The sequence below is a fragment of the Lucilia sericata genome, unplaced genomic scaffold (assembly GCF_015586225.1).
Source record: "Lucilia sericata isolate MDLA Ls3-8-SP2 unplaced genomic scaffold, ASM1558622v1 Contig000329F_arrow, whole genome shotgun sequence".
Taxonomy (NCBI): domain Eukaryota; kingdom Metazoa; phylum Arthropoda; class Insecta; order Diptera; family Calliphoridae; genus Lucilia; species Lucilia sericata.
In genome coordinates, this window is record NW_023994350.1 from 70,163 (window position 1) to 92,988 (window position 22,826).

General features: G+C 33.3%; 1 protein-coding gene across 1 annotated transcript in view; it reads left to right on the top strand.

The window, feature by feature from the left end:
* Positions 1-15,253: 15,253 nt before the first annotated feature.
* LOC119603714 (uncharacterized protein DDB_G0280205-like) overlaps positions 15,254-22,826 on the top strand; it is a 126,932-nt gene continuing 119,359 nt past the window's right edge. The window contains exons 1-2 of the mRNA XM_037955861.1: positions 15,254-16,061; positions 16,124-16,246. Coding sequence (XP_037811789.1) covers positions 15,326-16,061; positions 16,124-16,246 — 859 coding nt within the window. The 5' untranslated portion in view covers positions 15,254-15,325. The remainder of the gene's footprint in view (positions 16,062-16,123; positions 16,247-22,826) is intronic.

The window sequence follows — 22,826 nt, forward strand, 5'->3', positions numbered from 1 at the left end:
CGATCTATGTATATGCAGGATAGAGATCAAACAGAAGGTGCCTAAGTTATGCCATTTTTTATAAACATGTTCTGTTGATATGATTTGTTTGCCATTAAAAATATACAATATCATCTATTTATCTGCCCAGCAGTTCGACAAAGAGTGAGTGGGCACACTTTAGTATCCCCTTTGTAAGCGGAAACTGCCGCTTGTCCCCAAGTAATCCTCCGGGGGCATTTTACCTTTGTGTTGTTGCAATATCCTGGGGAAAAGAGGTGCTTCCAATACCTCTAGTCTGCCGGGACTATAAACTGGCGATGATCAAATGTATCCTCGGCCATTCCTTGGAATGATTTGACATGTGGTCTAACCAGAGCACTAGATAATTTGGTACTACGGGTGGTCAGTTGCCCGCAGAAATTTGTTCTGTCTTATCAGTTGGTTGAGGTTCCTTCGGGATCCACATAGTGGCTGTGGTTTATACCCAAATTCTCGGGAACGGACAGTTGGTTTGATTTGATTTACGGTGAAATAATATCTTTTCAAGATAAGTTTCTGTTATCGTCGTAAAGAGCGGTACAAACCACAGGGTAGGCTGTGAAATCGTATATTGGGAATGAGCTGATAATGCAAGGATTAATCATTGAAATGATATGTTAACTGTTGGATATGATGTATCTGATGGAAGAAATGGAAGAGTCGGTTGAGACGAAAGGGTTGGAGAAGAGGGATAATGTGAGAAGGTTGATTTTTTGCTGCATACTAAAGTATGACTGATGGTTTTTGAACGGTTCGGTGATGCTGTGGTTGGAGTTTACTCTAATCATGCTTAACAAAAAGCAATAAGTCCTAATGGCCATTGAAATAAGTGATGTCAAGTTATTATGTGGTTGCGCGGCTAATGGTTGTTAATACTACCTGTGCGGATTGTTAGAGGGTGGGGACGCTACGGCGTCGCTCATGACTGTGCATATACGTGTTGATCTATCTCGGCGTTAATACCGAGATTATATATTCAATGGGTGCGATGTTGATGTCTTCGTTGACCCTTCTTTTTCGATTCGTCTGGTACTTTTCAGAATGTTTAGCTTACTACCTTTTTTTCCGCAACGTGATCACTTGGAAAGGGATTAGATAGCTCGAGCTCTTCAGCAAAGTGCTTGTACATGGACAGGCTCAGCCAAGATTGCCACCTGACTTCTTAATAGAAGGATTCAGGGGTGAGTGGTAGACCGTTCTCAAGTCTACCCAGTGGTAGAAAATTAGGCCGTCAAGGCAGGTGTTTACGTAAAGCACTCGACATTCGTGTCCCCAAGTAATTCAGAAAATATGCACTTAAAAAACAAACATAAGCGCCCATTGTGATGCTTTCTGAAAATCTCTTTGTAATCTATGGAATGACGATTGTCTTTCTCCTAGAACAAGCACATGTTAAAATAGCTAGCCACCTATGTAATCGGGTGGATAGGGGTAAGCCTAAGTGGTAGGTAGGTTAAATAGCTAGTTCCGGTTTGTCCCGCCCAACTGATGGGAAGTTACGAAAGTTGAAGCATGTTTTATAAGTTAACAACTGCTGCCTTAAATACAGAGGAATATTTAAATTTACTCTTACACATTAACATAAATACATACATACACGAGAGAAAGCTCAATTTTACTCCTTTTTTCTTGCTATTGTTCCTTTTAGTGTTTGCCTTCCTTTCGATGACATTCAACAAGTTGTTAACAAAATGTCAGAGTATCAGTTTGTTAACGTTGTTTTGCTGTGATTGTGTGTTCAGCACGTTACACATTTTGACATTTAAATAAAAAAACCGCGAACTATGACCTTTTAGTTAAAATTTTAATTTCAAAGAATTTCATAAAAAATTTTTCGTCTTCATTGTTTGTGCTTTGCCATTTAGTGAAGAGTTTTTAGGAAGAAATAAAATTTCAATTTAATATTTTTATTCTGAGAGAATTGATAAATTATGTAAGTTTATTAAGTTCATGCTTTCATCACTTACGTAATCAAATAGGGAATATTGATTTTGATTTTCTATTTGTTGCCTGAAATTGAAATATTATACGCAATTTTCTATTACTAATTTTCTAATATTACCAAATTTTAAGACTATACACAAACATACATATGTATGTGTGTATATCCAATCGACAGGATCTAAATAAAAGGAGCAGTTGGAACTTCTTCACTGCTAATAATAACAAAAAATGTGATAAACTGGAGTTAAAATGTGATAGGTTCTAAAAATTGAATCGAATGTTGAAAATAAGTAAATGTGCCATATTTGGCTAAGCCGAATCTAAAATAATCCAACGATTTTCATTGGCAGACAGTAAGAATTGATACACGTTGTCAACTTTTAAATTTCAAAAAGCACCAAAGACAAGAACCTGTAAGCTGTTTTTTATGAAAATCCATCTAAATATTTTAAGATACATACGTTTTTAATAAATTATGAAAGTTTAAATTTGGCATCCTTGATCTATGGAGCTAATTTTGATCAAGTCCGTAACAAATTTGTGGAACTTTATAGGAGATTGGCCAATCCAAACTAAATTTCGCAGAATGATTTATTGATACACAAAACATACTATGTCCGATTTTATCCTATATATGATTAGAATATGTAAAGGGGATAATGATACTTAAGGAAGTGGAACTTATAATAGAGCTATGACTAATTAAGGACTAATTCGAATTTCTTTTTCAGAATGATTTGAATAATATGTTAATTCATATTGCTATATCTCTTTTAGTCAATGAAATATGTGCGTTTAAGTAATTTTCGGAAGTGAAATTTATATGGAAAACAAAACAAGACAAGAAAAAAATATCGGAGTGATTTGTATATAGAAAAAAAAACTTATTTATGCGGAATTTATTCCGATATCTTTATCTATCAACGAAATATGAGATTTTCGGAAGTGGACCATATATGGGAGCTATGACCAGTTATGGACCGATCCGGAACAAATTTGGTAGAGTCATATATGTACACACAAATCATATATTAGGCGAATGATTTTCGGAAGTGGACCATATATGTATCTGAGCTATGAACAATTATGAACCGATCCGGAAAAAATTCCGCACATTTATGACGAATTTTAAACCGATATCTTCGTCCAGTAATGAAATATGTCCGTTTAAGTGGTTATCGGAAGTAGGCCTTATATGGGAGCTCTGACCAATTATAGACCGATCAAAACAATATTTTTATACCCTACACCACTTTAGTGGGGAGGGTATATTGGGTTTGTGCTGATGTTTGTAACATACAAAAATATTCGTCCTATACCCACCTTAAAGTATACCAATCGGCTTAGAATCGTTTTCTAAGTCGATTAAGCTTTGTCCGTCCGTCCGTCTGGCTGGCTGTCCATGTAAACCTTGTGCGCAAGGTACAGGTACAATTTCAAGATAATTGGATTTTTGGCCCAAGGACGAAGCCTATTGAAAATCGGTCCATTATTTCACCTAGCCCACATAGAACAGAACCCCCCGAAAAGGACTTCTAAGCTCATAATTATGTTAAATATACAGGTATATTAGTTGCGGCACAACTAAGTTTTATAGAAGTCCTGATGACCCTGCCAAATTTCATAAAGATCGGGCCCCATTTGACCCTAGCTCCCATACAAAGTCCCCTCCAGAAAACTACTTGAATGTCCAAAATTAAATAAAATAAAATATTATGTAAATATAAATATATTCACAAAATTTTATCGGGCTTAGTCTATATTTTCCCCTAGCCCCCATATAAAGCCTCTTTCAGAAAATTAATTTTTCATCCATAAATTGCTTAAATATATCGGAACCAGGGAATATTGAAGATAAATGCTTTATTATGAAAAATAAATCTCATTTAATATTGATAACTGGTGTAGCCCGACTATACTTTCTTACTTGTTCAGAGTTATATATGTATACGCAAAACTTATTTATGTCGCATATTATTCGTATATCATTATATCTTAATTTGTTATGTGTACTTAAGTCATTTTCGAAAGAGGATCTTATATGAGAGTTATGAGCTGGTTTATATTTTTTTAAACATATTCAACGTGATACAGACGGACAATCGACACAGAATTTCATAAGGACCCGGGATATATATGCCTTGTTGGGTCTCAGATGAATTTTTCTTGGTGTTACACACGGAATGACAAACTTATATATACCCTATATCACAACTGATAGTGGTGGAGGGTATTATGAAGCAACTGTGACCACAACTAACCCGTTTTTGTAAGTCGGCACTGTTAGATGAGTCGCCCGAAAGACTAGACAGAATATCCTAGACTGCGACGATAACTCCGACTACCTCCCCAGCATGCAAGGATCAAGCCATTAAGCCCAATTCCTCTAAGCAGCTGAAAGTGAATGTGACAAGGTTATCAAGTAAAATACCAAAAACACAGTTACACTCTGTAGCTTTTAAAGATGAATGTTGTGATTTAAAACATATTATGGCAGCACAAATCCATATTGGTGTCATGGCTTATTAGAAATCAGGGAATTAATAAAGGCTAAAGTAGTATTCATTTCCATGGCTGGAAAGATAGACCATAATACCACAAAAGACTATATTCCAATAGTTCCGGTTTTTGTTAAAAATACTGGAATGATTGCTTGAGCAATATGTTGAAAACTGAATCATGGATTACATTTTGGGCGCGGATAGAACAGGGAATCTCCTATCATAAGCCCGGTTATATGGCATATACCACGCTGAAGATGTAAGTGATCTCATGTAATCAGCTCTTTGCGTTTTATACTTGCAATAAAACCATTGGAAAGAGTTGAGGACTTAAACCTTGCATATACACAGCGGTCATAATGAAAGGTTGAGGCTACCAAGTCACATCGAAATCTAGTATGCCGGAACTATAAACTGGGGCTGTTAAATGTATCTTCTACCTTTCCTTGGAATGATTTGACCTTAGGTCTAACCAGTGACCCTTATAATCCGGTACCACGGGAACCAATAGCCCACAAGCAGAGTTTCGTACTTTGTCTTGTGGTAGCTATGGTTTAAACCTAATCTAGCGGGAAGGTAATGTTGGTTAAAAGGCTGGTACACGTTAAATTAACTGTGGGACTAAGCGTTGGAAATGAGTTGGTGTCAAGTGACAAGTGATGCGGGTCGGAAAAAAACGGAAAAAACATCCGACTTTTTCTCAATGAGTGTGACGGATGAAAGAGAAATGTGCTATGTTCAATGGTGATGGATGTTAGGTATCTTATACAGGTGATGGCATTAAATTTTTCTTCCCTGTTCCATTATGTATTAGGATTTACTCTGTTTATACCAGATTAACTACAGTGTGTTCTCTGTGAGTAAGAGCAAATACTCGGCTTATTTGATGGATTCGTATTTTGATCTACCGATTACATCCATAGGTGCGGTTGCCGACTCAACAGATACCATGCTATCTGCGTGTTTGTAAACGGAAGTGATGTTTTTGTATCTCGGAAGTTAAGAAACGGGGCAGCAATAGTCCTACATACATACATACATACCTACATACATACATACATACATACATACATACATACATACATACATACATACATACATACATACATACATACATACATACATACATACATACATACATACATACATACATACATACATACATACATACATACATACATACATACATACATACATACATACATACATACATACATACATACATACATACATACATACATACATACATACATACATACATACATACATACATACATACATACATACATACATACATACATACATACATACATACATACATACATACATACATACATACATACATACATACATACATACATACATACATACATACATACATACATACATACATACATACATACGTACATACATACATACATACATACATACATACATACATACATACAGAGTCAAATAAGGTCCAAATTATACAACACGGCCTTACTTGACCCTAGTCCCCATACAAATCTTTCGGAAAATTTCCTGAATTCCATAATTATTATTTAGCCCTATCCCCCATATAAAGCATCTTTTAGAAAACCATTTTTTCAACAATTTTCTATGAAGAAAAATATTAATAACGTTGTCAATTGCCAACGGAATTTTAAAAACGAAGTTGCGTTTTTCTCTTGAATAGACATGGGTTTTTAATTAATTACTAAATGGTACGGTTCCTATATAAAATACTTTCAAAAAACATTTCCAAACTTGGACAACGGTGCAAAATTAAAATAAAAGGATATGTTTCCTGATGAAATTCAAACATATCTCTTCAGGTTGCTTAAACATTATATTTATATGTCGTTATAAAGGCCTCACCTTCTGCTTTCTAAATCCGTGGAGAAACTTATAAGTGCTTAAAGGTACGAAAAACCGTTTTTTTTTACCAGTAACTCAAGATTTTGGAGGTGTTTGGCAAATTTCGAAAACATATTTTTGTTCTATTCGGATCCACCTTTCAGAAAAATAGTATCATTTCCCAGGTATATTTTTGTTGCATAGTGTTATGTATCGATTGTAACAAAATTAAACAGTTGTAATCATAATTGTGATTTCATGTATCGAACTGGTTGGCATCACTTAAAGAGAGTAAAATTGCCCAAATAAAACCCAAACATACACCCACATCAGACAAAGCGAAATATGTATTTACATATACAAATTTCTATTGAGTATTTTTTTCTTTCATATTTTTTTTATTTACTTATTGCTATTGTGTTTCTATGTGTGATTTTACTGCAACCCCACAGTTTTAGAGGTATTTATTTCTTTCTATATGATAAAAAATTACAAATCCATTTAATGTTTTAAAGTGCTATTCAAGTTCACCATCGTATACCGTTTGTAGAATAATAAACATTTGTTTGTGGATAACTAGTTCCAAGGACTACAGGATAATGAAATTTATATACATACATTTATTGTATCGGAGTACGTATGAGTTTTAATTTTTGTTATTTATTACAACTAATCATACGGAAAGAGAATAATGCTCAAATAAACGAACTTAAATACCTACCTATTTACCAGGGATGGAAAATTTAATTACATTCTATTAGATCGCTTAGTGTCACAGCTTCTGAAATCGTTGTTAATATGTTCATAATTGTGCTGATATTTGTCACAAAAGATGATCAGTATCTAGGTTTAACGACACCATTTCAAAGAACAAATTTCCATAAAAGTGTTTGAAATGTGCAAAACATTATATTGATATACATTTCAGATGATTAGATAACATTTTATACGCCAAAGATATCTTGTTTTCAATTTTTTGGATCATGTTTTTAGAATTTTCCTTAAGTATAGGTCGACGTATGTGCAATATTAATTAGATGTTTAACGTATATTACTCATACGCTGATATCATATTATTGTTTAGTGCTTATAAAATAAAATATTTTAGATTTATAGGTTAATTTCCCCACTATAGCTCTAATGTGTATTTTTACATATAATGTTTTCCATTCCTGCTATTTATGTTTTAAAATGAGAGAAATTTTTTATGCCTTTGAATATAACGGAAAATTTCTCCCACTTGCAAACCAACAACATGAAATATTTTAAGTCTGGCGCGCTTTTTGTTTGTAAATACAAAATGTGTTTTTGCATTGTTTTTTTCTTTTCACTACCACCAACACAAACTGTTGATGAACCTAATAATGATGATTTGTTTTTGCTCTGGTTATAGTTGTAGATTTAAGCGTAATCGTCAGTATTAAAAGCGTCACAGAAATTAGTTATGAGGTAAGACTGAAAATTTTCTTCAAAAATTCAATAAATGTACAATAAAAAAAAAACTATTTATCGAAAATTTTTGATAACTCTTCTCGAAAATCGAGGTTATCGAAAATTTTCGATAACTCTTCTCGAAAATCGAGGTTATCGGAAATTTTCGATAACTCTTCTGTTTATCGACGAATTTTTCTATAATTAAAATATTTTCCTTCATATATGTATGTCTTCTAGATAGCGAAGACAATTAAGCTATGTCGAATGAAGCTGTGTGATGTTATTGTCCAGAAACTTGAAGTAAGTGAGAACCTATAAAAGAGATTTTTTTGTTCTTTTTCGTACTTCAGAAGGTACTTTTCGAATTTTGTAAAATATTGAACATAGAAACCTGAAATTAAGCACTAGGGCCTGGTGAGAACTTATACAATCCGACTTCTTGGTACTTTTTCGTACCTTAGAAGGTACTTTTCAAATTTTCTATAAGTGAGAACATATAAAAGGGGACGTTTTGGTACTTTTTCGTTCTACAAAAGGTACTTTTTGAATTTTCTATAATATTGAACTAGTGTTTATAAAAAACCAACTTTTGGAAAAACCGGTTTTTCGGTTAACCGAAAATTGACCATTTCTAAAAACCGGTTTGTCGGTTAACCGAGTACAAAAAAACCGGTTAACCAAAATGTTTGGAAATCTTTAAAATATTACAATATTTAGTTGAAAAATTTCATTTTGCGAAATATTATGAATTACTTAATAAGATATTTGCACTTTTTAGTATAAATATGTACATTAATATATCATAAGAAAGCAAACTTATACAGATCTGAAGTTATTATTGATTCGTCAGGTATATGGAAGTTGCCATAGGAGGAATAAATTGACCTTTGAATATATAATTTTTATGTCCAACACTAGTATAAATAGTGTTCAGGCTCGCGACGATTCATCGGGAACGGAAGTAGACGACGACTGTCTCGACATAGACATTGAGCCACTGCTTTAATTGTGACCACCCTCCGCCCGCTACGCCTGTGGTTGTTCAAATTACTGTGAATGACACTTATGAATATTGACAGGTGTCATTACTTACTTCCTGATTATCAACCTTAGCGCCATTACAGTTTGTGAAAAACCCCAGCAGCATAAATTCTCGGACAGCGACAATTACCCTTATGTTTCGATAAATAAAATCCGTTTTGAGAACGTTTGACAAACTTCTCGATTTTTATTATACTCACGCAGTAAACAAGGAAGTGCATTTTATAATCAACGTTATTTATTCGTCTTAATAAGTAACAAATTTCTTCATATAATAGTTGGAATTTGTTTAAATACTTAATTTTTTATTGGTTTAAATGCCAACATTTTACTAATTTCCTGATTGTCTGAAATTGTAAATATCCATTTTATATGCATAGTATATGTTTAACATTTCCTAACATTTGTTTAACAATCTCAACTATCCAAAATTTTTAAAAATCACAATAAAAAATCAAAGAAAACATACAATTTTGTACTAAAAATTAGATTTTTTTGAAATCGGTTAACCGAGACTTAAAAACCGGATAACCCGGTTAACCGAAAACCAATGTTTTAAAAAAACCGGTTTGCGAAAAACCGATATATGCAATAAAAACCGGTTCTTCGGTTAACCGGTTTATAAACACTATATTGAACCTAGAAACATGAAATTAAATGTGTAGTGCCCGGATTAAGTGAGAAGACATAAAAGGGGACTTTTTGGTACTTTTTCGTTCTACAAAAGTTAGTTTTTGAATTTTCTATAATACTGGACCTAGAAACATGCATGTAGCATGTATAGCCTGAATTAGGCAAGAACCTATAAAAGGGGACTTTTGATACTCTTTCGTTCTACAAAAAGTACTTTTTGAATTTTCTATAATATTGAACCTAGAAACATAAAATTAAATGTGTAGTGCCCGGATTAAATGATTACACATAAAAGGGGACTTTTTGGTACTTTCTCGTTCTACAGAAGATACTTTTTGAATTTTCTGTGATATAAAACCTATAAACATGAGCTTACGCATGTAGAGCCCGAAGTAAGTGAGAACCTATAAAAGGGGACTTTTTGGTACTTTTTCGTTCTACAAAAGGTACTTTTTGAATTTTCTATAATATTGAACCTAGAAACATGAAATGAAGTATGTAGAGCCAGGATTAAGTGAGAACCAATAAAAACGGACTTTTTGGTACTTTTTTTTGGCTTCAAAAGGTACTTTTTGAATTTTCTATAATATTGAACCTAGAAACATAAAATGAAGTATATAAAGTTCAGAGTTAAGAGAACCTATAAAAGGAGAAATTTTGGTACTTTTTCGTATATCGTCTAGTACTTTTTGATTTTCCTTCAACATTGCACCTAGAAACATATAATGAGACATACATATAGCATCCTGATCTATAAGAGTTAATTTTTTCGTACTTTTTCGTTCTTAGACTGATATTTTTGGAATATTTTGTAATATGGATTGAAATAAATCCTGATTGAATAAAAATCTATAAAAGGCGACTTTCTGGTACTTTTTATAAACATCAACAAAAAAGATGGGGGGTATATTGATTTTGTCATTCCGTTTGTAACACATCGAAATATTGGTTATAGACCCACAAAAGTGATATATTGTGGGGTCCTTATTAAATTTTAAATGAGCCATATACCGCCGAAAACAGCTTTAACGGGCATAACTGTTTTAAAAGTATAAGTATAAATAAGTTTCATATGAGCCATAATCTCTCTACCAAATTTTATGAGGATCGGTCCATAATTGACCCTACCTCCATGGTTGGTTGGTTATCGTTGTAGATCGCTGCACGCAAACAGTCAAGTAGAGTCGAAGGGAATCTGTTTTGACAGGGCCACTCAGACAATGTGAGACAGGTGACCCAGCCTTCACAAATCCTTCTTGCATTGTCTGACTAGTATGAAAGTGGTAGTGTATGAGTTTAGAGAAAGAAGTGTCGACTGACTATCGACAAAAATTCCTATTGTGCCACGAATATTGACCCTACCCCCATTATTAGTTGCTCTTTAGAAAATGACTTTAACGCTCATTACTGTATTAAAAGTACGAGTATATAATTCGCCTAAACCTCTATACTGACTTTTATGAGAATCGACATATGATTGACTCTACCCCCATATAAGGTCCCTTTCAGAAAATAACTTTAAAGCTCAAAATCTTTCTACCAAGTTTAGTGAGGATCGGTCCATAATTGACCCTAAATTCCATATAAGGTCCGCATCAGAAAATTACTTTAACGATCATTGCTGGCTTAAAAATACGGGTACAGTTATGAATTTAATTATATTTCATGCGAAATGTGTCGTGTCATGCGGCATGTAAATGTATCCTACCCCCCAAATTTTATATGAACCAAAATTTGTCTACAAAATGTTATGAGGATCGGATCGGATAATTGACCCTACCCCTCATATATAAGGTCCTACAAAATGTTATAAGAATCAGTCAATACTTGACCCTACCCCTCATATAAAGTTCTCTTCAGTAAATTTGACGAGGAGGATTCAGAAAATTACGAGTACAGCGAAACTAATGAAACCTGATGAATATCTGTAAAAGGGAACTCTTTGGTACTTTTTAGAAAGATTAACAGCATACTGTTGAAATGGTAGTCTCTTGTCACACAAATAAGTAGTACTTTTTAATTTACTGCAATATAGAATATATTGAAAAATTTCTTATTTATATATAATTTTTGTTAAAACTGTTATTGTTGAAAATTTTAAATGAATCTTTCATTTAAAAAAAATTATCTAAATTTTAAACATAATTTTCAGATCAGCTTCGTTATTATGTACGTACAATAAAATGAGCAAAGTATTAGAGTGGATTTTTTTTTCTGTTTTTGTATGTGCTTTTGTGTTGTTATTATTATTTTCTTTGCTTTCATTTCTCTAAACAACAGTCATTTGTTAGTAGCCCGCCATTCAGCCTGTCATTTGCCATTTTTGCTTATTTATACCATACACCATTTTAGTGGGTATATTGGGTTGTGCGCTTCTTTTGACCCAAGGAGGAAGCTTATTGAAAATGGTTACGACTGGTGTAGGGTAACATATGGCCGACCCAGCCCATCTACACTTTTCTATTTGTTTTTATTTTGTTTTTCTTCGTTCGTAAAATTCACTTTATTTCACAATTATTAATCGTTTCAACAAATATTTCATACGTAGCGTCTACAAAAGTAGAATGAATGAAGAAAATATTGAGAAAAGCCACCACACATCAACATATACAATACCGATGACGACAACAACAACAAAAAGCATCACAATTTTCTTTTTGCATTTTTCCCTCCGAAGATTTTCATTTCAGACAACAGATTTTGTGTGAGTTTAAGTGAATGAGTGAAAGTGTGTGTGTGTGTGTTTGTTTTGTTTTTCTTTCACCGGCTAGTTAAATGTTAGCTAGTAGCGGCTTGGCGGCTCAACGGCTCGTCTCGCGTCAATCTAAACGGGCAAAAAAATTAACACAATTTTTAAAATAAAATCCCAAAAAATCAATTGTTGTTATTTTGAAAATTTAAAGAAAAAAAATTCTAAAAGAGAAATAAAATCATACATATTCATAATAAATGAAGAAGAAACGTAAAAAACCAAAAAATAATCAAATAAAACATAAAAATTGTGCCAAAATAAATATTGTTCATACAACGTGTTGCACGTTTACGGTTTATTTAACAAATACTAGTTTGAAAAGAAGAGAAAAAAGAAAATATTAAAAATTTTGTATACAAATTATACAAATTGTAAGGAATTTAATTATAAACAATATAAATTAAGAGTATAAAATCATTAATTAATTAAAAAAGTAGAATAAAATATTTTAAATAAAATTTACGCGCTTGTGTGTGTAATTTGCGCGTTTATCAATGTGTTTATAATCTAAAAGAAATAATTATATGAAACTAGAAAAAATTTTAAAAAATTTTCTCCAAATATTTTTGGCAAAATTTTTATATACATATACATATATATAAATTATCAACACAAAATTGAAAACCGTCGGTGTGTGTTCTTTTCATGTTCGCTAAATATTTTATTCCGTCGGTGTTAAAAATTAGTGAAAATATTTAAAAATTTAATAAAAATTAAAAAGAAAATATTCTATCATTTCTAAATTAACTCATTAATATCGAAAAGGTAAATATGCAAATAGTATCGATATCAACAAGTGGTTACAAAGGAATCTGCGTAGTATTTACAAAGATTTTAGGTGTTTATTTAAATCTATTATAAACAAGCCATGTGCGTAGTAAGCCTGATGCACAGTGGTCGAAATTAAATTAAAATTTTCACACTTCAAATTGGTAAATGATTTTTTTTATACCCACCATCAACAAAGAAGGGGGATCATATTGTTTTTGTCATTCCGTTTGTAACACATCGAAATATTCGTCTAAGATCCATAAATGTATATATATTCTGGATCCTTATTAGATTCTAAGACGATCTAGCCATATCCGTCCGTCTGTCTCTCTGTCCATCTGTCTGTCCGTCTGTCTGTTAAAATCACAATAGAGTACAAATGGTAACAGCTAGAGAGCTGAAATTTTGCACAGAAGTTTATAGTTGATGCAGGTTTGGTATTGAAAATGGGCAATGGGTTCACCTTGCCCCTATATAAGGTATCCTTCAGAAAATGAATTTAACGCTCATAACTGTCTAAAAGAAGCATTTATAGCGGTGAAATTCAGCATAAACATGTTTTATAGGAACATAAATCTCTTTGCAAAATTTTGTTAGGATCGGCACATAATTGACCCTACCCGCCATATAAGGTCTCCTTCAGAAAATGACTTTAAAGCTCATAACTGCCTAAAAAAGCATCTACAGCGGTAGGATTCGACATGAACATATTTTATAGGAACCTAAATCTCTTTGTCAAAATTTATAAGGATCGGTCCATAATTTACCCCACTACCCATATAAGGTCCCCTTCAAAAAATTACTTTAACGCTTATTACTGGTGTGAAAAACGAGTGTAGCAAAAAAATTTGAGATAATCAAGTTTCTTACGAGTCAAAACCTCTCTACCAAGTTTTATGTTGATCGTCCATATAAGGCTTCTTTCAAAAATTACTATAATGACCATTACTGGCTTAAAAAAACGAATATAGCGACTATATAAGGATATCTTCAGAAAAGAGTTTTCCTTATTTAAAAATACGAGTTTAGCGATGAAATTCGACATAAACAAGCTCTATGCAAAACAAAATCTCTTTACAATATGTTATGAGTTCGGTTCAGTTAGTTAGTTAGTTAGTTAGTTAGTTAGTTAGTAGTAGTTAGTTAGTTAGTTAGTTAGTTAGTTAGTTAGTTAGTTAGTTAGTTAGTTAGTTAGTTAGTTAGTTAGTTAGTTAGTTAGTTAGTTAGTTAGTTAGTTAGTTAGTTAGTTAGTTAGTTAGTTAGTTAGTTAGTTAGTTAGTTAGTTAGTTAGTTAGTTAGTTAGTTAGTTAGTTAGTTAGTTAGTTAGTTAGTTAGTTAGTTAGTAGTTAGTTAGTTAGTTAGTTAGTTAGTTAGTTAGTTAGTTAGTTAGTTAGTTAGTTAGTTAGTAGTTAGTTAGTTAGTTAGTTAGTTAGTTAGTTAGTTAGTTAGTTAGTTAGTTAGTTAGTTAGTTAGTTAGTTAGTTAGTTAGTTAGTTAGTTAGTTAGTTAGTTAGTTAGTTAGTTAGTTAGTTAGTTAGTTAGTTAGTTAGTTAGTTAGTTAGTTAGTTAGTTAGTTAGTTAGTTAGTAGTTAGTTAGTTAGTTAGTTAGTTAGTTAGTTAGTTAGTTAGTTAGTTAGTTAGTTAGTTAGTTAGTAGTTAGTTAGTTAGTTAGTTAGTTAGTTAGTTAGTTAGTTAGTTAGTTAGTTAGTAGTTAGTTAGTTAGTTAGTAGTTAGTTAGTTAGTTAGTTAGTTAGTTAGTTAGTTAGTTAGTTAGTTAGTTAGTTAGTTAGTTAGTTAGTAGTTAGTTAGTTAGTTAGTAGTTAGTTAGTTAGTTAGTTAGTTAAAATTGGGCAAATAATGGGGCTTTGTTCTTCTTCAAAAATTGTGCCATTAAACTTATCTCTTCTTAACATTTCGACCAAGTTAGAGAAATCGTTAACAGTTAAGATTATGTTCCTATTTAAATATAAGTAAATCAATTAGTAATAGATATAATACTAATATAAATATTGATTTTTCTTTTATTTGCAGATTTGTGTTCAAATCAATTAAATTCACCAAGACTGATATGCAACTGACACAACGAAAATATTAAATATCAATTTAAATAAAACGAATTACTGTTAATAAAACATAAATAATTTTACTAAATGTAAGTTTTATTAAAGTAAATGTATGTATGAATTTATAATTTTTCTTAAACAAAAAAAAGAACAACAAATATAATTTATTTTTAGTTCCGTTAAATATTCATTTGAATTATGAGTTCAAAAAATTTATTTGCATTTTAATTTGTTTTAAATACTGAGTGTGCGTTTTTGGTTTTTATATTATTTAAATTAAAATAATCAAATTTCTGAGTTGAAATTTATTTTTGTGTGAACGTAAAAATGTTGTTAGCTATGCGTCGAGAAACTGAACATCACCATCATTCAACAGTGCCAACAGTAGCCGCAACAGCAACAGGTGCTGTTGCAACATCATCGGTAAATTTAGCTGTAACAAATGCCTCGGGACATAATAATCATAATTTAACTTTGAGCACAAGTAATGCCGGGAGTTCGGATTCATTGAATACACCTTCTACTCCGTTGCTAAATTTAGGACGTTCACCTTTGCAGTTTACGGCACCACCGCCGCCACCACCACCCATTACCGTACAACCGGGACCACAATTTGGTTTCTATACACCTGCGCCGTCTGCAGCATCGTCATATTTTCATCATTATACACATGCTGCACCGACATATGCACCCCCGACGACCAGTGTTGGAGTACATGCTGCCTCCAATGGCAGTTATGTGGCCTCATCTGAAAGCTGTAGAAATGTGGCTGCCCCTAGTGAAGAATTGGAAGAATTTGTAGATATTTTTCAAGTACAACATTTACTGTTAGATCATTCGGCTGCCAATGGCAATCAACCGCCACCTCATAGTCTGATGCCAACGAGCAGCTCAGCGCCTGCAACGGCTTCAGTTAGTTCGGCTCTTAGTACAGAATCTCAAACTACTACTACTACAGCAACATCGACAGCGTCAACGACTACTGTTACTAGTTTAGCAAAACCCCAACCTAGACCGCGTTTAAATCTTCAGAAAGCTTCGGAGTACGCCGCACAACATCAAGGTAAATAGTAAAAAGTTTTTGAAAGAATAGTAAGATTTTAAAACTTTTCACTTTAATTTCAGCTGATTCACCCTCATCACGCCGCATGCTTTTAGATTATCCCAGTCCATATTTATATGGCAATCATTATCATACATCCCCCAGTGAAGATTTAGTTGCCCTTTGGTTTGGCAGCAATGGCTCAGGTGAGTTTATTTAAAACGTTTCTTTAAAATTTAATAATTTTGAATTGTTGAAATATTACTGAATATTTCACTTAAACTTTGGATATAATTACATTTTCTTACCTAATATTCGTCTAGAGATTTTAGAAGCATTAATCATTTTAATTTTTTTTTTTTTTTTTCAAAAATTTAATTTAATATAAATTTTGGTTTATGATACATTTTAAATAAACACGCACTTAATTCATATGATATGATCTCAAATACAAATATGTTGAATATTCAACATAAGTTGCAAGTTACAACCGAATGCTGCAACAAGTGTGTGTGAGATATTGTGTTTAATTTCCTTTTAATTTATTTGCATATTTTGTTGTTTACAAAATTGTTGTCACCACAGTTTGTTTTTGTTTTCTATGCTAAAGAAAAGGCGTTAAATTGAAATTTTTATTATTACTTAATATAATGAATTACAACAGCTATGATACAATAAATAGCACAAAACGATTTATGATAAATATTTATTAAAGTTTTAAACGTTTATAAAAGTTTTAATTTGAGAGCTTAATTATACCCTACACCACTATAATGGGGAGGGTATTATACGTTTGTGCTGATGTTTGTAACTCACACAAATAATGGTCCTACATCCACCTTTAAGTATACCGATCAGAATCACATTTTGAGTCGATTAAGTCTGTCCGGCTGGTTGGCTGGCTGTCCATGTAAACTTTGTGCGCAAGGTACAGGCCGCAATTTTCGAGATAATTTGATGAAATTTGGACCAAGCATGTTTTTTGGCACAAGGACGAAGCCTATTGAAAATGGTTGAAATCGGTCCATTATTTCACCTAGGCCCCATACAACCGTACCTCCCGATTTGGGCTTTTTATGCCATAATTACGTCAAATATTCTATTATCTCTCTAAAAATTTACACAAATAAGTTTCATATAAGTATAAATGACACTGCAGATTTTCGTAATGATCAACCCTTATTTGACCCTAGCCCCCATACAAACCCCCCTTCAAAAAATGTCTTAAACGTCTAAAATTGACTTGTAACCATTTGTATCGCAATGAAACCCAAATAATTAACTATTATTTAAAAATATATCCTTTTCCCAAATTTAATGAGGATCGGCCCATGTTTGACCTATACTCCTATATAAAGCCTCATTTAGAAAATTTGTTTTTTATCAATAAATTGCTTAAATACTTTGGAATTAATGTAAAATTCAACATAAAAGTTTCTTTGTGAAAAATAAAAATTTTTAAAATATACTCATGGTGTAGGGTATTATATGGTCGGCCATGCCCGACTATACTTTCCTTCTTGTTATATATGTAGCTTTAATTTACTGTCTTTAATAAAATGTTGCTACTTAGTACGGATAAAGAGCTTTGTTCCCTATAAAGCTGCAGGACCGGATGGTATTTTCCCGGCACTTTTGCAGATGTAGACGGCACTGGTTTTCGTACATCTGATAAAAATTAAAATTGACATATCCCCTTCAATAAATGGCAGGGCGTAAGTGTAATATTTATACTCAAGCCCGGAAAAGCTAATTATGCGACCTATCGACCGATAAGCTACGACCTTTCTAAATAAAACTTTGGACCAGACAAAAACCTCAAATATAAACAGCATGCTTATGTAAAGGGACGATCGGTGGAGGATCTGCTATACAAACGACGTCGCAATAATTCTAAGGGGAAAGGATCCAAATTACTTGTGCCGAAGGGCTGAAGAGGCTTTTAACGCGGTCTTGAGCTGGGCTTAAACTAGAGGCCTCAATGTTAACCCGGCTAGGACGGATATGCATATGTCTTTTCACAAAAAATACAAAAATTTCTGAGTATATTGAACCCTGTTTTCCGGGCAAGAAGATACCGGTGACAGACAGAATAAGGTACTTAGGTGTAATCCTTGACCGGTAAATAAGATGGATGCACCACATAGCTGAAAGAATTAACAAATGTAATATCAAATTACTGCAGGTAGTTCAGCGTACATGTTACTTGGGTATAATTGGTGCCATGAGCACTACGTCAACCAAGGCTCTGGAAAAAATATATTCCACCCATTGAAACATATATAAGATATGAGGCGGCACTTACAACCGAACTTTAGGCGAAGTGTCCAAAAGCGTTTATAGGACACGTCAATGTATACTGGACACATTGGAAGGCTATACAGATAGAATGTCTAGGTCAAGAGGTCAAACTTTAGAGCAAATACCACAAAGAATCTGTTGATACACGGATGGCTCTAAATTGGGAGACAAAGTGGGCCTGGGCACCCAGAAATAGAGATACACCACCGTTTACCTAATAACAACACTAGCTTCCTGGTAGAAGTTCGAGCGATAAGGGAATGCTTAAATTGGATCTCAATAAATATGTATGGCGCCCACAAGGGCGACAGCCAGAAGGCAATTAGGGCGATATCGTATAGGACCGTATTGGATTGTAAGAAGCTTTAACCGAATACTTTCCCAGTGGTAAGGTTCACATCATATGGATACCAGGTCACTCGGGACTAGTCGGCAATGAAAGAGCAAATGTAATAGCTGTAAAGGGAAGGGAGCTCGAGGTAGTAAACCTGACAGACGAAAAAGCATTTGACGCAAAGAGGGCTGAATTAAAATTATGGGTGAAAGAAACCATTAAGGTCTCCTGAAATAATGAAACCTTGGGTAGAACTACAAAGATCCTATGTGGTAACCCTAACGAGAGTTGGACGAGTCTGAGTTCAGACGAATGTAGAACATGTACAGAGGACGGGGAAATGTTGGAGCAATTTCTTTGCCATTGTCAGGCTCTTGTAGAAATTGAATCCAAATATCTTGGCAGAGATATTAATCTCACGAACACTGATTGGAAAATTCTTAGGAATTACGTCCAGGAAACGGAGTTTCTGAACATCGGACTTAGAATACTATATACGGTTTTCGTTTCTACCAACAAACCTTTTAAATGAAAACGAGCGCTCAACAGGCCCGATAATGGTCTATGTTAATATCGTTGGATTTGTATACATCCTCCTTGCAACCTTATATATTAGATCCGGCGCAGTTATTCTTGTTTATTGTGCTATTTTTTCACACTTAGCATTGCATATTCAAACTCTTAATAAAAATGTATTTATTTTTTTTTTATTTTATGTAAATTATACATAAAAATTGCATCATATACTATTTATATTTTATTGGTGACTGACTGCCTTAGTTGTTTGGTCTATTACAGCCCATAAGTACGAATCATTCAGTGTGTTCATACTGACCATAGTCGTATCACATTTTTTTTGGCTATTTAATTTACTTAGACTTTATATCAAAACCTATAAATCGTTCAAAAGTAAAAAAAAATTCATTGCATTTTTTTCCTTCAAATAGTTTTACTAAACAAAATATGCATTTGCTATTAACAATAATTTAAGGAGACACTTTTATTAAATGGATTTATATTTGTTTAGGCGTAAAATTTAATATTTTTGTATAAAACTGTAGTTTTTATTAAAAAACCATTAATCCAGTATTTATAAATTTTAATGGTCAATATTCTCATGTCACAGCGTTACTTACATTTATTGGGCACAAACAAAACACTTTTAAGAATTTATGGTGACAATTGGTTTATAAAATTTGTTTTTTTTTTTTTCCTAACGAATTTTGTTTGTTTAGTTTTAGACAAGACTTTTAAGGAATTTATATATCCTTGATAGGAAAAAAATATGACCAAGTTAGACTAATTTATGAGTAAATGTATTTACATCAAAATGAGGTTATAACTACTTAACAAATATATCCGGTAAGATCTATAGAAATATTGTAAGTATAATAAACACACTGAACGTGAGTACTTGTTCATAGGGGTTGATAATAACAATTCTTGCCTAATGGATCATTTTTGAAATAGCAGCATATTCGATGCGAGTATATTCGGGACAGCCAACTAATCCCTAAGCAGACTTCGACCATATTGAATATATTACCATATTAAATATCGGACAATCAGTTTGTTCCTTTGGGATATATCATGCTTTCAACAGACAGAGTGTTGTTGTATGCTATGCATTGTTCCACTATGATTACCATAGTATTATGTTATCGAAGCCAGATTGCTTGGCCCTAAAGCATGCCATGTGTTTTCTCAAAAGTTTATTAAGTGGGTCGACAATGCTGCTTAAAATTATTTTATTGAAAACTTTGCTTGCGGTAGACAAGAGTTTTATCCGCCTCCAATTATTGAAGTTAGAGAGGTCTCCTTTTTTATAATGAATGCGGAATGTTTATCATGCTGGCGCTGTCAGCTTTCAGCAGTTTGGCTGAAATATTATCTATTCCTGCAGCTTTCCCATTTTTCATAGCTTTTAAAGCTTTCCTTATTTCGATACTGCTAGGCGGGTCAGTGCTTATTTAACGTAGAGGCAGTCTTTTTCTCGTTGGCACAAGATCCATATTGTCGCTGTTTGAAAGAACATTTAGCGGTAGATCGAAATATCGTCGCCATACATACAGCTGTTCCTGTTTCATGGAAATGAGGTGTTCAATTCTTTCTCTAATAAGGACATTTTTGTTGAATTGTCCTTTAGAGAAATTTCTGGGTATTATTTCAGATTTCAGCGCTTATATGGTGCAGCTGAAAATTATGAACCAGCAGGGTAGGCTTTGGGGCTGTCAATGTTGTTCTTTGGTTAGAAACATCGATCTGGTTAGAGTATGTTTCTATCAGAATATCACTATTTTAGTTTTTGTTTCCCATCTCTCATTTAATTTTCAAATCCTGGCGTTAGAAGATCATTATGATTTATTTGCGAAAGAGAGCGGTACCATAAAACTGTTCTTTTTGTTCGGTTCAGTGTCTTCAGTGGGTGCAACATTACACTCTGGTTATTTTCCTATATCTAAAGTTTAAACGTATATAGCATTAACATGGGGGTCGCTTTCCCTTTCCCCATTCCAGAAAACAGAATTTGATCTCCCTTTGAAGTATGCTTATCGTTGCATATATTCCACCTCACTTCTCTGATACCAAGTACATCGACATGAATGCCTTTTGCATTCAGATGTTAGTTATGAAATTTGCCCGACTTGGTTTAACGTGCTCACGTTCCATTGGGCAAATAGAGTTCTTTTTCGCAAGCCTTTAGTAGTCATCACAAATGTGTTGTAGGGAGTTTTTAGCAGGGCTGCTGACTTTACAAAACGGGGTGACGGCCTCCTTGTCACGATCCTGGTTGCTATAAACATTTCTTGCTATAGAAGGATGTTCCTCGTGGTTTCGTCATTTTTTCGGTCACCCTATCCTCCTCAGTGAAAAGAGTGTGTGCCGCATGAAGGAGGAGGTTGACCCTAAGGTGGCAGAGGATGTGTGTAATTCATTTCGACCCCTTACAACCGGACATTCAGCAGGTAAGACCTGCTGCTGAAAACTGGCCAAACTATTGCAGAAAATCAGTATTAAGGGCAAATCTGGCCCTCTGTTGATTGGAAAGTTATGCCTAATCCATCTTATAGACCAGACCGACTTTTTGCTTAGGTCGGTGCAGAACGCTGTCTCTTAGATATGCTTCACTTTAGAACAGGGTATCAAAGTTAGCTCGATTCGCATTTTCTATCTGCTCCCAATATATGGATGTTTATTTTCTTGGTTTAACACAATGTCCCTGCAACATTGTATGGTAATGGTAACATGCTAATGACTTGAACTTACTCAAGAACTTACTTTTTAATGACTACTACATAACGTATGCATTGCTTAGTAGGAGTCTAGTAATGACTTAAAAATAACTATATAGACTATTTTTTTTTTCAAAAATAAACTCCTTACACAACCCCTTATTTACAGGCGATCTTAGTAAGTACTTACCTAAGTCCCTACTTGTAAGCGAGCGTGATGAATATTCTCAGTATAAGTTTTTGCTGGGATTTCAACAGATTGGGACCAACATTTTTATATTTATAAAATGATCATGACCTAGTTCCATTAGTCCTTAATGTAAAATTTTTTATATTTCAAAAATAGTATATCATTTACGCATCAAAAAACCACATGTTTCCATTTGAATACTCAATTTTATTTTTTAATACCATTCATTTATATTGGACCGCTAAATATCTATTTATCATCATTCAATTTAAATTTGTATAATCAAAAAAATTTGTTTTCTTAAACATCATGACAAAACTACTATTTGCTGAATTATCAAAGAAAGAAATCCTGATGTAAGAGTTTTATAAAGTCAGACAGCCAGAGTTTACGTACAAATAAAAATCTTCACTACCAAACTACTCTAATGAAGATTAATTGCAATCACTTCCCCCTGTTGAAATAGTATTAATTGCACTGGAGACTGGATGAGGCTGAGACGACATCGGCTTTAGGAGCAGCAGCGGCAACATACCGAAAACCGTCAACTAAAATGTAACCAATTTTATTTGCATTGCAATTTACTTTATTTGCCAAAGTTTGTGTCATTGTCTGCATGTCTGTCTGGCTGCCGGTGTGTCCGTCCCTTCCTCAGCTTGTCTGTCTGTCTGACTTTTTTTTGGTTGTCTGTAAAGTGTCTCGCTGGTAGGCATTTTTGAAAATCGTTT